The 17490-nt window shown below is 39.1% G+C and overlaps 1 protein-coding gene across 8 annotated transcripts in view; it reads right to left on the reverse strand.

Annotated features, from left to right (window-relative positions):
* Positions 1-17490, reverse strand: part of NFIA (nuclear factor I A) — a 282624-nt gene that overhangs the window by 54451 nt on the left and 210683 nt on the right. For 5 of the 8 annotated variants that reach the window (XM_035123739.2, XM_060276862.1, XM_035123743.2 and 2 more), the window contains one exon: positions 3891-4019. The exons of the other annotated variants lie outside the window; for them this stretch is intronic. In XM_035123739.2, coding sequence (XP_034979630.1) covers positions 3891-4019 — 129 coding nt within the window. The remainder of the gene's footprint in view (positions 1-3890; positions 4020-17490) is intronic. 8 annotated transcript variants of the gene reach the window in all.

Here is a 17490-nt window from a genome sequence, read left to right on the forward strand (position 1 = left end):
AAAACACCAGGACTAGCACATACTACTCAGCTGATACTTTTGATAGGCAAACCCACACTCCCTTTCAGATGGCTACATCACAGCAGTGATGAATAATCGAGAGGAGCCCCGTCTAGGGGCTCAGCTTCCCACATGCAGCTCTCTATAGCACAGGTGTTTGCTGGAGTCTTTGCCTTGCTGCTTTCTGTATGAGAGCCATGGCTTTCCTGCTGTTTCATTCAGCGACCCTTTGTAGCAGCAAGATCGTACTGTGGAGCTATGTCCATGCATCTGGTGCTTTGCAAACAAAAGTGTTTTAGAGGTGAAGAAAACTGGACTGCCAGGTAATTTTGTCCAAGCTTAAAAAATGTTTGCAGAAGGTGTTTGCATATATGCATCAAATGAAGTTCCAACTGTAATGTTTTAGGCTAAATCCACAGGCAAATTCAGGCTGCATTCTTCATTATTATTAAGATGCCTTCAGTACACAAGTGCTTTAGGGAGTAACACACAAAAAAGAGAACACAGGTCTCTGCCCCAAGAGGATTACAAGCTATATTTCAACATTTGGTAAGGAAAGAAAATCTGAAAAGTCTAGAAAAAGGTGGACAGTGAAAAGGTCACACCGAAAGGGAGCTGTACATGAGATAATAGGGAAAGGGGACAAATGCAAGTAGGAATTAAAGTTACAAGTGCTTAAGCTTTGTTTCAGTTGTTGAAAATACCCATACACCCTCTTTCTCTTATTCGATAAGATATAAAGCATTCATACACATCCTTTATGAGAATATCCACAGTATAGGATGAATCTAAGTAACGGTACATGGAGATTTTAATTTCCACGAAGTCTCCATCCCCCATGGCACAACAAACCCAAATACTGTAGCTTCATCATGTTTGAGCAGAAGGTGTCGTCTATGACCAATCTTCAGTCACAGACATATTGACATGCATCAGGTTCTTAGTGTAGATATGCCATGTCTTGCCAAGAGATGTAGCCTTGATAACTCTATTTACTTCTATACACTTCTATAACTTTTATGGCCATTACATGTTCTCCAGCTTGTCAGCTCTACCTTTGACTGAGATTTTTATCTCCACATGCTTGGGGCTATTAACTTGTAGGGAACAGGGGTTCCTCTGAGAGGAAGGAGGGGGGAATTAATAAATAACAAAAATTAAAAGTGTACTGTATTGAGCAAATGCAAAACTAGTCCAGAAAGTTGCATGATTATTGGCAGCGAGCAATTTAATGGAGCCTCTTGAAATCTGACCAGGTGAGCATGAAATCCAGGGATAAGAATGCATAAATCCTCCTTAGGTTAAAATTGCTGTTGAAGGTTCTAAGATGGTTTGAGCCCATTGATGTTGAACAATGACACTTACTTGCTAAATCAGGGTCAAACTTCATGTTATGCTTAATGTGTAGCATGCATTTATGTCTCAATTTTTTCCTTTACCTAGTGGGGTCCTCCTAATTATCAGTACTTCAGTGTGTGGTGAAGGGATGTTATCCCTTCCCTACCCAGCTGTGACCCCTGCTGATAATTACCACCCCACTCCACCCCCAGGTTAGGAGAGTTGCTGCCTATGGAATCATAGGGGGATAAGGGGTTTATGATTGAGAAATCTGTAAAATAGGTGCACGTGATACATATTTGCTTTCTTCCCCCCCCCCCACTCTGCAGTAGTTTGTTTTGTTTTGTTTTGTTTACTTTTTGATATAACCTTGGTACTTTCTATTATTTGCACACACAAGAATTAGAATTCTGGGGTTGCTGCCAATTACCAGGATGCTGCCAATTAGGGGTTGAGGTTGTGCAGACACACTGGTGGGAGTGCCGTATTGATTCCACTGGTGCATCTACACAACCCTGGCCTGGCCACCTCAACTAAGTGGCCAGTAAGTGAGTAATCAGTTGGTTTAACTAAGAACTTGCCACTGTGCATCTGAAAGACAAAATGTCTACAAAAGCCCAAAATTATACCTTGCTGCAGATGATCAAGGACTAGACTCTAGGGGGCACCTTGCCCCTTACTTCTGTTCAGGAAATTCCGGGGCAGGATGAAACTTCTAAAAGTTGTAAGAAAGTATGAAGTGTGGCACCTATACCTACTAGCACTGAATCCTAAGATCCCTAGAAGTGGCTCTATCCTTTAGCGTGGACAAATGTTTGCAAAGCCAGAACACTGCATCTGCTTGAAAGCTTTTTCTCGACCAGCGGCACTCAGATGGACCATCGTCACCATGTTAAGCCTGCCTATGCCACTTTAGCTATGGCACTGCAATATTCTGGTGGAGCCTGGTCTAGGCTGCCCTTGAGTTTCAGGGGCAGACTTCAGAGTCAGCTGGCGTACAGCTGAATATGCTGTTAATGTAACTTTGATCCTATGAATACCTTTCTATTTTCACCAATTATCAGGAGCTTTTTTAAAATGCATGCTTGCCTCCCAGCAACTTGCTACCTAATTAACTGCAAATAATTCCATTCTGCTCTGTCTGAATAATTTTGAAAGCCATGCAAAGTTTCAGAGTGGTGGCATCTTGCACACCAGTGCTATTTGGTGGGCTTTGAGTTTATACTAAAGGTATTGGAGCCACCTGATATCTATGTAGCACCTTAAAAGCCTTCTTTGAAAGCAGGGGTGGCTCACCTGGTTGCATGGAGGCTCAGCAATAACCTTTCAGCAGTGAAGTCACTGCTGCTTATCAGGAGAACGTGAAGAGGAAGCGGGGGGGGGGGGGGCAGGGCAGATACATTGGCGGACAGACCTGACCTCACTGCTGCTTCAGCCCTCATGTAATTGGCCATGATTCTGCAGCCTTTAGCTTCCCCTTTTATGTACAAACTTTTCAAAGTTCTGAAGAACTCTAAAGCTTGCACACTATTTTCTGATACTTTGGTTGGCGTACATATAGATTTATACTAGTGCAATTTAGAGGGCAATAAGGCTGTACTCTTATACCTACCTATCTGGAAGTAAGCTCTATTGATCCCAGTGGGGCTTACTTCTGAGAAGACATGTCCAATATGAACATCTTGTTTATCAAAAATATATATACCAAGGAAGCGTTACATGTGTAACAGGTTAGTATGTCCAACAAACCAAAATGCTGCAGGAAGAAGCATAATTCTATCACAACTGGCCGTTTTATTTTGTGATCGTCTGGGATAAAAGCTATTAAAAGCAAACGTTTATTTATGAATGCCACTAAGCAGGGGAGAAGGTGTTTTTTTAAAAAAAAGTTCCTAGGTGCAAATTCCTCAAATTTTGGATGACTCAGAAAACAAGTGATTTCCTCACCTTGTTACTAAGCACAGATGTAGTCTTTATGAATTAACTAAGCAGCATTCTTCATTTTCTGTTTCAATCTGAAGAGCTATTTCTAACCAATTATTCACCCCTTGGAAATCGAGCAGTCAAGTGTTTTATTTTAAGTCACCCACAAATACACTGATGAAAACTAACTAAGCTACTAAAAGTTATCTAAAACCTTAAAAGACGATGGCGATGAGGGCCTATGGACTGGAACAATGAATCCTACAAACTGAATACAAAATGTCACACAATGCTAAACCAGGATTGTTGAAAGATTAAAATGATGAAGCAATAGAATGCATAGCTCCTTGCTGAACGAGACACAGTGAACACTTAAGACTTACACCCCAAAATATGAAAATATAATTCACTCTGAATCAAAACACAGCCACGCTCCTTCTTCAGATTGACTCCTAGGCAATCAAAACCACTTTAGATCAGACTAAGGTAATCGGACTAATCTTTGTTTACTCTCTTTCCAAAACCTTCAGGCACTTGAAATAGCAACTTTATCCATATAGCACACCCTGATGGCTAGGGGCACCATGGTTAAAGTCCAAGCCCATTGGTGCACTTTTGTCAGGCCTCACCTCTGGGTCCTGTAATGACAGGTCGATGATGCTGTGTGAATGCCGTTCCAAGGGAGGAGGTCTGCGAAGGCGAGGGACTGCTGAAACCAGACTTCTCTGACTTCTTTAATGGAGTTGGCGAGGGCATTCCTGGCAAGAATGATTGATAAGTGCAATTTAATAATGCTAGGTCATGGAACAACAGCCTATGCATTGTGAAAGGGGGTGAGAAAGCAGATAGAAAACTTAAAGGACAAATTAAATTGCATACAACAGCAAGCTTGAAGGTTCACTTTTATTTATGATTGTCTTTGGGGGCAAAGGCTAGCCATCAATGGCATGAAGAAATATATATTAAGATGCATTCTCATATATATATATATATATATATATATATATATATATATATATAATCTGAGGGAAACTTGCTGACATGCTACAGGTAGGTAGCCGTGTTGGTCTGATGCAGTCAAAATAAAATTTAAAAATCCTTCCAGAAGCACCTTAGAGACCAACTAAGTTTGTCATAGATATGAGCTTTCGTGTGCATGCACACTTCTTCAGATACACTGAAACAGTTTCAGTGATACACTGTTTCAGTGTATCTGAAGAAGTGTGCATGCACACGAAAGCTCATACCTATGACAAACTTAGTTGGTCTCTAAGGTGCTACTGGAAGGATTTTTCAATTTTGTATTGTTTTATTTTGTTTTGCTGACATGTTATTAATTAGCATTCTTATTAGGCCCTATTCTTTACATTTTTTTCAAACTACAGTAGGTGCAGTGTTTAGATTTTATATATACATTTATATATATACATTTTAAAGAGATTGTTATGGTGTTGAATGTCTCAAACTGCCCAGAGTTTTGAAACCACAGAGGCTGAACACCAAGAGTAGATCTGCCTCCTGCCCACAGGTTCCCGCTTCTGTTAAACCCTTGAGTGAGAGTGAGGTGAAATGTACATATATCCTGGCGGCAAGGGTAGGAAAGGTCTGGGGATATGCACAAAACTGGGACAGTGTTTTGGGAACTGGGTGGGTGGACTGGATGAATGCCTTGAAGAGTTCCAGATGTTTCTGCAACGTTAAAGGTTACTGAGTTACAAACAGCATCCATTTCTGAGGTTCTATTGTGTGGGAGATTTTTTATTTTAAAAAAAATTAAAGAGCCTTTTAGTGTAGTGCAACCTGAATGGTATTTTATAATACTGAAATTGTTTGTTTGTTTTAAAACTTACCGCTAATAGAGGCTTTCACTGGAAAAAAATATCTTTCACAGAAGTGAAGACCCTCTTCTGACATTGGTCCTATTAGCATCAAAGCTGATGATACATAGGAAACTACACTATGCCAGGGCAGATTTGTCCATTCATCTCAGAATTGCCTCCTTTTAACTGGAGATGCCAGGGACTGAACCTTAGACTTCCTGCATGCAAAATGTGTGCTCTATCACTGAGCTATGGCATGATATGACTGATGGGGTTCTATCCAATGCTGATGTCCTGCTACTTGCACAATGGAAGCTCTCTCCTCCAGCCCCATCCCATACACCCTCAAAATCTGCTCCTGAGGGTTTGGGGACCATCCCCCGAGCAGATTTTAGGGGTTCATGGGGAAAGGAGAGGAAGGGAGGTTCCACTCGCCAAGTGTTGGATACAAACCATTAATTTTATGTCGGTTTAATATCAAGTCTGTAGTCTGTACTTTGTGCATACAATTTATCCATAATAAATGAATGTTCCGTTTAAAAGATCTTTGATAAACAGAGGCTACAGACAACACACTTTTTTATCATTTTGGTGTCTGTATGCACAAGCACGTATGCACAAAAAGAGAGAAGCAGCATTATCAAAACAGAAAATCAGTGAGGTAATTTAAAAAGTAGACTCCCTCCAAGCAATGAGAATCCTGTATTATTACTGTATTCTTTATAATACACATGTTGCTGGGATGAACTGGGATTAACTCCCAGATAAATATGCACAGGATTGCAGCATGTGTATTATAACAAATACATTAAAAGGACAGGATTCTCATTGCTTGAAGGGACTTTACTTCTGAGTAGACATGAATAGGATTGTGCCATTAATACCTTGTATGGTTTTCCTTTCAAACTGTTGGCATTTCCTAATTCTACTACTATATTAACTGATGTGTTGGATTTTATTGTTTTAAATTACTAAACAATACAAATCTGATTGTTATAGTTTGGATAATAGCATTTTTACAATGGGCAGGTACAAACATCTGTACAAACAGTGTAAAGTTCACAGTCAAAATTTGACAGAACAGAAGTACACTGGGTCAAAAAGTTATAAGGCCATAGTCCAGGCATAGGCAAACTTGGCCCTTCAGATGTTTTTGGCCTACAACTCCCATGATCCCTAGCTAAGAAGACCAGTGGTTAGAGATGATGGGAATTGTAATCCCAAAACATCTGGAGGGCCAAGTTTGCCTATGCCTACATAGTCACTCAACCTCACACAAGGCAATTCTAATCATTAACCTATGTAGTGATAGCATAGCTGCCAAGTTATCCCTTTTTTAAAGGGATTTTCCCTTATGCTGAATAGGCTTCCTCGCGAGAAAAGGGAAAACTTGGCAGCTATGAGTGATAGCAAATATCAGCTGTTCTCCTTGTGGCTGCTAATTGGCTATATCAGCTATGTTTTAGCGGTGCCATCCTATGCAGTGCATGTTTACTTGGAAGTAAGACACAGTGTTCAAGGAGGCTTGCTTTCTAGTAAGTGCTTTCTAGTAAGTTCACGATACAGTCTAAATGTGGTCAAGAAGAGCAATTCATATTGAGATTACTGAATTACAGAAACATGAGGTCAAGTGTTCATGGCCAAAAATTTCTGAGGGGCATCAGACTGAGTGAAACGTCTTTGAATGATAGCTGGTATAGCATAGTGGCTAAAATATAGTCCTATTCACATTTACCTGGGATTAAGCTCCAGTGAACAGAGTGGGACTTCCTTTGGGGAGGAAGGGCATGGAGAGAATTGTGTTGCATGAATACAAATCAAGAAGTCGCTTTCAAACACCACCACAACTCAGTAGGGGGTCTCAGCCCCTGGGTACTTTATTGGAGCTGATGCTTTTTCTTTCTGAGTTGTAAGAACTGCTGAGATAATGTATTTAATACTGAATATTCCAAATTACACACACATTGGTCCAAATCCAGAGGAAGCTAGTTTCATTGCAATGACGGACATAAATTAGTTGCCCAGTTGATTTCAATGACATTTAAGCACAACAAATTTATTCTAGATTTGGACCACTAATATAATTTAGTGCAGGATTTTAAAGTAAAGTATAAATGTGCAAACTGACATCTCTTACAACCACCTCATAATAATATGTATTAGATGAGGTGGCTTTTTAAAAAAGTGTTTGACAGCTTGTATGACATACTTGACTTCAGGAATAATCTATTAATTAAATGTAAGTGGTGGCACCCATTAGATCCAAAAATATGACTGCTTCATCATTCAGAAGAACATGAAGAACATAAATTTTGAGGATTTAATTTAAATGTTTTGGACAAGAACTGCTAATTTCTAAAAGCATATTTTAGGGTCCACTGAATGGTCTTTAGCAGAATCTGATGCTGCTGTATTACTGTAGCTAGGGAATTGTGGACCTAATTATTTCTCTGGTTAAGAGATCACTGAGAGTACCAAGTGTGTATAGTATGTAAACAACATTATTATTATTATTATTATTATTATTATTATTATTATTATTATTATTATTTTGTCCTTTAAGAGGGGAAAGGTATGGAAGACAAGTTAGATGTTGCAAAGCAAATAGCATCATTCACATTTCATGGTGCATGAGCATGGTGCTCTGTCTAAGCAGCAGAACTGAAACATTCTCTGAATGGGTTAATAAAAGCAGGAAAAGAGCTTGCATGCAAGTAGAAAAGTTATAGGAACAAGCGAAAATAAACCTAGTTTTTTCTAAAATGATCACAGCCACATGACATTATTCTTAAGACAGCAAAGATTGTCAGTATTTGCAATTAAAAAATAAACTTAAATCCAAAATGCTAATTTAGCACATCTTATGCCAATGTTCCTGATATCATGTGGTATCTGACTAATACGCAGAGTAAACTGAATGAAATCAATGGACACATTTTAGTCTCGACTAACTTAAGTCCATTTTATTCAATGGACTCTGACTAAGTCAGATAACTCCCATAGCCTGCATATTTCTGAGAATAGCCTCTTTCATTTAGTTATAGTGGCAATTTATAAATGCACTTGAGTTGCTGTACTAGTCTACATCAAATTAAGCATCCATTATTCTTTGGTATGAATACTGCAGTTGCAACTACAGGGCATTGGATTCACAAATGGGATTAGCATTGTTTGGAGGAGGCTACATTCCTTTGCTATTCATCTAGTCCTGAAGCATATGGGGGCACCAGAATATGAGCTCAATGGGCACCCAATGGTGTTCTTGTAAAGCAATCTAATGGTGCAACCCATGCCTACAGTGCTTTAATGTAACACTTTAAGAAGAGTACATATGAATGTTAAAGCACTTTAAGCCACTTAAAATGTTCTAACTGCCCTGGTGTGAAGGTACCCTAGAAGCATTTGGACTCCCATGGTTTCATCTTCTGTCAATATTTAGTGGTAGAAGTAATGGGAAACACACTTCACTAATGTAAAATGAAAGTTATGAGTTTTTAAAACAAATTCAATGGCTGGAACTTTGGGTTGCTGTGTTTTTTAATTCTGCATATTCATTCAAACGCCACAACAACTTGTCCATATCAGTTCTCACTTGATCTAAATTAAACTAGCTATGTTTCTCAGGCTCACAATGGCAAAAAAAGAACAAAATAATTTTATTTCAAGAAAACAGTGCGTTCCTTACTCTATTTTTTAGTTAATAGTTTAAATATAGTATACAATAAAAAGAAAATTTAGTCAATACTGATCTTGATGGGTGTACACATATCAATTTTGTATTACTATAAATTGGAGCAATTTTTCCACATTAAAGCTGTCAAAATTTTCATTCATGTGTCATTTTTCTAAGTATAAAGCTATTTTGTTCATTCCAACTCATGCATGTCATGTTCATCCACCAAATGCACAAATGCAAGCAAAAATGGAATCATAGGTTAGTGGGGTCATGGAATAGATGATGAAGTCTCCCAGGAAGGCCTTTCAGAATTCTGCAGTTCGCAAACCTCCAACCCAACTTTGTAGTGTGGGTGCAGGAATATTTCATATTCATCATCTTCTATGGATCAGTAGAGCAGCACAATGGTTTAAAATCCTGAACCTTCTTGTATTCACTAGTCAGGAAATATCAATGCTTCCTATTACATAATAGGAAAAGATCCATGGGCATTCTCCAAATACAGTAAATGAGAGAAAGCTGTATATGAATTCTGTTTACAATATCTGTCTGCTCAGTGGATAACTTTACACATTTTCCCAAGCTGAAGAACAGTTCTGCTAAGTGTAAATCATCCATCACTACAAAAAAATGATGACGTCACAATTTCTATTCTCTTCCCAAAGGTAATACAAAGATTTGGGGTGGGTGGAATTCAGTGTACTTCTAGATGCTAAATCCAGTGTCACTCTAGAACTATTATTTTTATTATTTATCAAATTTCTATATCGCCCTTTATCCAAAGATCACAGGGAAGTATACAATTTAAAAACACAAAAATGCATACCATAACCAAAAACAACACCTTTCTGGTTTAAAATGCCATAGATTGATTAATTAACCACCTCAAAATACCTTTCGAATCATGATACAGCACAGTTCCATGTTTGCTATATGAATGAAAGTTACTGACTACTAATGTCAACATAAATATGGGCACTATCTATCAACAGGAGGAATATGTGCAAGAAATGAAGGAATGTAGCCTAAACCAATGGTTTCCAACTTTTATGAGTATGAGGAGCCCCTTTTTAACCCTTCCTCCAAATTTTGCTGACCCCCCGCTCCTGTTTGACCCTCCAGAGACACAACAGGAGTAGAGTGGGGGTGGGTCTCTCTTAAAGCTCTTTGAAAAAAGTGGTATTTAAAGCAGCCTCCCTCTTCTTCTTTAAACATATCTCATTTAAAGGAGGGGAGAAGCTACTCCATTGGGACTTAAAGCGCCTGCCTTTTGAAGAAGGCTCATTCCTAGGCTTCTAACTTACTATTTTATCTACCATATGAACATTACAATGACCATTGTGCAATGAAAGTAAAAAATAGGAACCGAGCCTCTTACACCATTTATTCAACTATACACATCAACCAAAATGTTGAACCTTCCTTTTCTTTCTTAAAAGACCTAATCTATTTACCAGGCTCTAACAACTATCTCAGCACTCAACTGATGCCACTATGCATGATAACTGAAATCATCATAATCATTATTTTAAGAAACATAAAGTTGAATAATTAAAACATGTGAATGGCATATAAATTCTGATTTCCTGATGTGTCCAAAGAAATAAAATAAAGAGAAATAAAATTATTTTCTAGTTCTCTTAAAAAAACACCTGTGAATGTTAGCAGCTTCCTTTTGGAGCAGCTTCTGAAACACCTTTTCAAGAAGCATCAGCATTCTTACTAGCCTTCTCCCCCACCGTTCCTAGGTATTACTACAAAACATGAAATGTCTTTCATTCATTCCTTGAGAGCTCCTCCTGCTGCATTTACAGCCATTTTGCTGCATTTTTATTAAAGCTAAACAATCCAAGATGGTGGAACCTTCTGTACCCCTCCCCCGCACGTACCCCCATCTAATTTTATGTCATTAACATTTTCTTCAGATGCTATAGTACCATAATACTTTGTACCATTAAATTTTACAGTTCCTTTTCCTCAGATGTCTTACTGTTAAATTTCTGGGTGTCTCCCAAAGCCATTTCTGCAACCATGATTGTACTCTACTGGATAGATTACATACAGCAGTGAGAACAAATCATGGCTATTCAGAATACACTGGTTTATGGAAGCTTTGCAGGTGGAAAATACAATGACAGGCACATGATACAATCATAAATTCAAACACCATTTACATAGCTGTGTATAAGTCTTTGCCTATTATTGCAGCTGAGGCATGAAACTTTTGGAAGTCAGTGATCGAAAATAGGCTTATGTTTCAGCCACATCCTTACAAGATGCAAATGGATTGTAAACTGTAAGTGAATGAAAGGATTTGAATATGATTCTCTTCTCTATTATTTCAGATACTGACCTTTTAGAGGTTTAAAAATGTTGCAACAATTTCTGCTATACTAATAAGGACAGATAATTTAAACAAGTTCAAGTTTATTTAGATCTACAGCTTTCATTATAGCAACATTTTAAACACACTTTTACTTTAGCAAGGAGTCTAGGATAAAAACATCTGGAGAATTTGTTGTTATGTGAAGCTATTTAATATACATTTGGATTAATGAATGTGTTAGATCTCAACAGGATTAAACATAAATCATAATTGTTCAAAATTAAATCTTATCAGCACAGAGATGCACTGTCGGGTAAAATGATTTACCAATACTTAGGAGCTCTTGAGGAATGGAGAAAAGGGAACCAGGAAAAAGAGCAAGTTAGGAAAGAACTACCCAATTGAATCTGCATTAATTCAGGAACCACAAACATGACTGAATTCCTTACTCCATTTGCATAGTTTTCGTATTGTTGTATACCAAGAGATTATGCCTTTTATTATAGGCCTGACTACACAATCAATAGTTCTGTTACGATGCCAGATCACAAATGGATACATAACTTCTAGTTGTCCCAGTGCATCCCCTTCCTTTCACCATACTCTCTGAAACCACTTACTGGAAACAACTCTGTGTTGCTTTGCTTTAATCCTTTCCCTAGTACCATTTTTCAAATGAAAGTAGCACTGCCCCCTCCATTAAATCCTTCCCTTTCAGCACTGTGATTCTGATCTGAAGCTTACCTAGGTGGCCATAAGACAATAACATTCTAAGTTAGTATAAAAAGGGGTTGGGAAGTTTCTCTATTTTCAGATACTGCTTATATAATGCTTAGGTGATCATGTTTCCTAAGTTCCCAACTGCAAGGACTATTGTACCCGAGACCTTCTGAAGTATTGCTCCTTGATCTACCACTTTCCCCTTTCGAACAGTGTGCCTAAAGCCACGTTAGGTACAGTAACTTCATCCCAAAAGGTGCACTCCTCCATTGTCTCCTAAGACAGATGGATGGCAACAAGTGTGCCTTCTAGCTTGCAAAATTCTTGCCTTGCACCACCTCTATGACTGCTCATGATTCTGTCCCTATATAGTTTGAGTAGTTTGCTCTTCCTGCTTGCAGCCTTGGTCTATTACTTCTGGTCATTCTTGCATCCCCCCCCCCCCCAGATAATTTTGCCTCGGCTTGTCCTGAGCCACCTGTCCTGTTCATTTGGAATGGTTTTGACTCCAGTCTCTCCCTAGAACAGGATTGGGGAACCTGTGGCCCTCCAGATGTTTGGGGGCACAACTGCCATCAGCCTCAACTAGCATAGTCAGGGATGATGGGAGCAGTTTTCCAGCATCTGGAAGGCCACAGATTTCTCATCCCTGCTCTACAACAATGCTTCCCAAACTTCAGAAGGTTCACATTTATCACAGCACAATAGCAATATTATTGTAGCACATTTTTGTGTACTGATGAGTTATTTCAGTTTCCCTATCCTACATAGGTAAAATGTTGCATGGGTTGGTGACTTTGCCTGTTGCATGCCTTCTTAGAGGACCACTTCTGTATGTATACTTCTATAAGGTGCCCAAAAAGTGTAGAGAGTGTCCCAGCCAGAGTGTGAATTTTTTAACAGAACATTAACTGGTATTACTTCATAGAGGTATGGAGGAATTTTCAAATGAATCACTAAGAGTAACATAAATTGTCAGAGGAAGAAAAGAAACAACACAACTTTCTAACAGCTAACCGCAGTTTCTTGTACAGTACAGTGATTATATATTGACTTTATGGAAATTTAAAAAGTGGAACTGTGTTTGATAGTGGACCCCAATAACTTTATTTAAAGCAAAAATTAGAAAGCGATCAAAACGTTTTATAGTGAAGAACAAGAATATAATGCTAAGCCTCTTAAAATTGCCTGAACTGTGAAATCAAGTAATGAACACTAGAAAAGGTTCTGTCAGCTGGAATCAAAACTTAGGCCAGTCAGCATTTTCACCTAAACCCTTATTACAGCAGGGCACTTGATTTTTCATCTCTACATTCTGTTCTGCCCAACAAATAAACCAACTTGACCTCTACCTGTTACTTTGAGAAGTCTGCCTATCATCTTTTAACTTGATCCTTTCCCGTCAAAGCTTTCTGAGCTACTCAGAATGAAAGGAGATGTCAAACCAGACGTGACTTTGATCATGTTTTTGGATCTGATGCTTGAGCCCTGTGTTTCCTTTACAAAAAGCAGCTGTTGGGGGCCCTGATCTGGTTGGAGAATGTGGCACAGAACAAGGGAAATTTAGCTCTTTTCCCCATGCTATTTTCCATCTGAGAAGTGCCGCACCTAAAGCAACTATTTGCTGCAAATTTTAAAATTAAGGTTTGAACAAAGAGTATCTATTCCCCCTTGCCCTTGCCACTTCAACATTATTCTGGAAGGAAAGCAGATTTTTTCCCCAGGGTGTGTGAAAAGGGTTGCAGGGAGGAGAGGGAGTCAGCAAAAGCTGCCTTCTTTCTCTTCTATGAGCATGTCAATTCACTGGATCTCTGCATCCGATCCAATGCCATTAAAAATAAGTAAATCAGGGCAAATGAAAGCCCCAGGTGTGTGTGTGTGTGTTTATAGGGAAAACAAAGATTAACCCCCCTTCCCTCATGGCCCCAAATCTATCTGGAGACCCCCATTGTCATTGCCCTCACTTGTAACTAACAGAATGATAAATATATAAATAGTGATTTTTTTAACCTACTATGATATCACGTAGCCACACAAATAAGTAACAATATGAAAAAATAAGAATGCTTTTCTCATATTAAATGGTACATAATACAAACCCAAAGGACTGTAGCTGTCATTACTACAAGTACGGTGTCCTGACAAAAGAAGTGTAAGAAGCTTTCTAACACAAAGGCATATCAGGAAAAGCTCTTTTCTGTAAAGTTGGAGTTTTCCTACTGATTAATGCTACATTCAACAAAAGAGACACTGTCTGCCTAATTACGTTAAATACTTATCTTCAGGGGATTAGCAAGGTGTTTCTGCTCAATGTCACTCTTCCTGACAACCTAATGATAGATCTGTTTACTTAAGAGAGCAATTAGTATTTTTTTTTTACTGTTTTCTTAACTGCCTTCATATCATGAAAATATTTGATTAACACACTCCAGCTTATCTTACACTCAGAGCAACATATTCCACATACTTCTTGCTCTTTCTTCAAAAGGAGCATGACTGCAGCTTGCAGTTATCTTCCAACACCCTCACATTCCACTTCACAAAGCCCAATGAAACCAATGCTGTATTTGTGTTTTAATCATTTTACTCTACGTCACAAAAACCTATTAACTAAAGTAAGAAACTAAAACAGAAAAACAAGGGGAAATTCAGGCTTCTTAAATGGCTCTAAAAAGACAATTGATGCCCCTGTTATTTAACAGGGCTAGCATGATGTGTCCCAAACATGCAAACTACATCTTTTAAAAGGCACAGAATAAAAAAGAAGAGGTGCTTTATATTTTTTTTAAGTGATTTATTTATCAAAACAAGACCTGCCCTGTAAATCTTGAGTGTGTATGATGAAGCCAATCTATGGGTAGAGTTCTTTTTATTGTGAGATTGTATTTTATAATACTGACGTGGTGCTTAATTTTTATTTTCATGATTGTTAGCTGCCTTTGAGGGCCTGTTGGGCCAGAAAAGTCAGATAAAAATGTTTTGACAAATGTACAAATAAATAGTATAACTATGAGAAGTCTTACAACAAAATAGAAATTTAAATATAGGAGAATTCTGCTGCCAACACAGCTGATCTGAAAAGAGAAGTCATTTGGGTTCTATCGTACATTGTTTCTTGCTAATTATGAGAGAACCTTCTATACAAGCCCCAGAATGAAATTTGGGATTGTGTTTAAAACCACTTGTCTCAGCAACAATCCAAGAAAAAATAGTGACTGTTTAACTTTTACTTTGGGATACCAAATTCAGCATTTTGAAGTGTAGTAAAGGACAAACAAGAAAGTATTTCAGATATCAGAGGCAGTATTCTTCAGCAATTTGCTGTCCTAAAATAAAGATGTACTTCCATTCTGCTCTACCTATAAGTTTTTCAATTGGTTTTCAAGGGTACCTGCATTGCAGTATTCCAGTGTGGAGCCCACAAGGGCAGCGGTGATTGTGACACAAGAACTGCATCAGCAAAAAGGGTCATAGACATTCAGCTAAATTTGTACTTCCAGGGAGGAGGCATGAGTAACTTTTTCTATCTCTTTCACAGCTGGCATTTGAATAGTTTACAAAAGCAGCATCTCTTTGGACCAGCCATATGGATAGTTGTATGTTAAAGGTTTGATGGAACAAGGACACCATGCTATTACGCTCAGTTGAAACGTGGCAATAAATCACAACACCATAATGAGGTTTAATTATTTCAATGTATTCTAATACATGCTGTACTATCTTAAAATATAACTATACGTAGGGCTTTTTTTCACAGGAAACTCACAGGTAGTCAGTTCCGGCACCCCTCAGGTGGGATCCAGTGCCATTCTAAGAGAACAAGGGAGGTGTTCATGGGTGAGTTCCGGCACCTCTTTTTCTAGAAAAACAGCACTGTCTACACCTATTTATTAAATTCATTGCTTTTTTAATGGTAAAGGAGTACCGTATTTTTCGCTCCATAAGACACACTTTTTCCCTCCTAAAAAGGAAGGGGAAATTCTCTGCGTCTTATGGAGCGAAGGCACTGGGCGGCAGCGGGATCCCTTGGCTGCCGCTGCAGTCACAAGTGGAGGGATGCCTCTGCCACCGGAGCCATGGCTCCCAGCAGTAGTGGAGGAATGAGCAACCCGAAAGCAGCCGTCTTGGGCCACTCGTCCCGCTGCCGCCTGTGCCGCTCGCAAGAGCCGGCATTGGAGCCGCGGCTGGGAGAGGCACAGCACAGTGCCTCTCCCAACCACGCTTCCTGTGCCTGCCCTAGGAAGAGGCGGCGGCGGGACCGGTTGTTTATTAAATAGTTTAGTACAACATTTGATTCAGAATTTTTTTTCTTGTTTTCCTCCTCTAGAAAACTAGGTGCGTCTTATGGTCAGGTGCGTCTTATGGAGCGAAAAATACAGTATGTAAGCAACTATGGAGCCAGGTGTGCAGGAAAATAAAAGTTAAAATGAAATATTAATATGGAACATAGGTTGTTACAGGCACATTTAAAAGCATCGAAGACAAAAGAAAACACTTCTCTGTTTTCTTCTGTGTTTTCTTATTGCAAATCTTGCACTACATTAAAGTGATGGGAACTTTATTGCAATTGGTCACAAAACAGAAAATTTGTGCCCAAGTTTCTTCCCAGCCCTTTGTCCTACTCTTCCTCCATTATTAGAACCGTTTTTCTTTTTCTACTCTAAGGGTGTGGAACCTCAGGCCTGGAGCAGGGGGAATGTGACCCACCAGGACTCGGCCTCTGTCCCTTGGACATCTCCCTACACCCCACCCCACACTGGCCCTGCTTTAACCCCCAAGTGTTTTTGCCTGCCTGGAATGTGTCCCTGAATGCTGATAACACCTCTTGCTCACCTGGATAGAGAATAAAATTAAGCACTGTGTGAAATTAAGCTACTATACAATTGTAAAGTTTACATTTGTTGCTCCACCCACTTTTGCCCCTGGCCCCAGCCACCACTCATTTGACTGTCAGAAGGGAATATGTTCTAAAGGGAATGTGGTCTTTGGTCTGAAAAAGGTTCCTCAGCCGTGTTCTACTGAACTGGAGATGCTGCAAGTATGCTTCCATTTAATTTCTTTTCTAATGTCAGTTTCCTGGCTACTTAATCATCCTGGAACCCAGATTCTTCCTAATCCCCTTCTGAAAAGACAAACTTTACAGTACATGGTACCTAATACACTGGATTGTACAAGGGACCAATTGTAGCATTATTATGTCTGCTATCTTTGACTCTCAGCTCACAAATCTGCCCCAATCCAGCTATAAAGAAATCCATGATTGGGGTGGGTGGGGCGGGAAGACATCTCTTTCTGGATCATGAACCTCACCCAAATGTGTATCTGCTTATTTGGGTGTGGATGCTGCCTGTCTATACTGCATTGCATCCAATGGGATGAGTATTTTAATGTTCTGTTGCAACAGTTCATGTGTTGGATCTTACTAGAACGCAAACCAATAGATTCAAGTTACAGAAAAGGAGATTCTGACTAAATATCAGGAAGAAATTTCTGACAGTGAGAGCTGTTTGACAGTGGAACAGACTCCATTTGAAGATGGTAGACTCTCCTTCCTTGCAAGTTTTTAAGCAGAGGTTGGATAGCCATCTGTCATGGATGCTTGAGGTGCAGGGGGTTAGACTAGATGACCCCCAGGATCCCTTCCAACTCTACAATTCTATGAACATCTGGTGGATTCTTTATTTGGG

This window comes from Zootoca vivipara, chromosome 7 (assembly GCF_963506605.1).
Source record: "Zootoca vivipara chromosome 7, rZooViv1.1, whole genome shotgun sequence".
Lineage (NCBI taxonomy): Eukaryota > Metazoa > Chordata > Lepidosauria > Squamata > Lacertidae > Zootoca > Zootoca vivipara.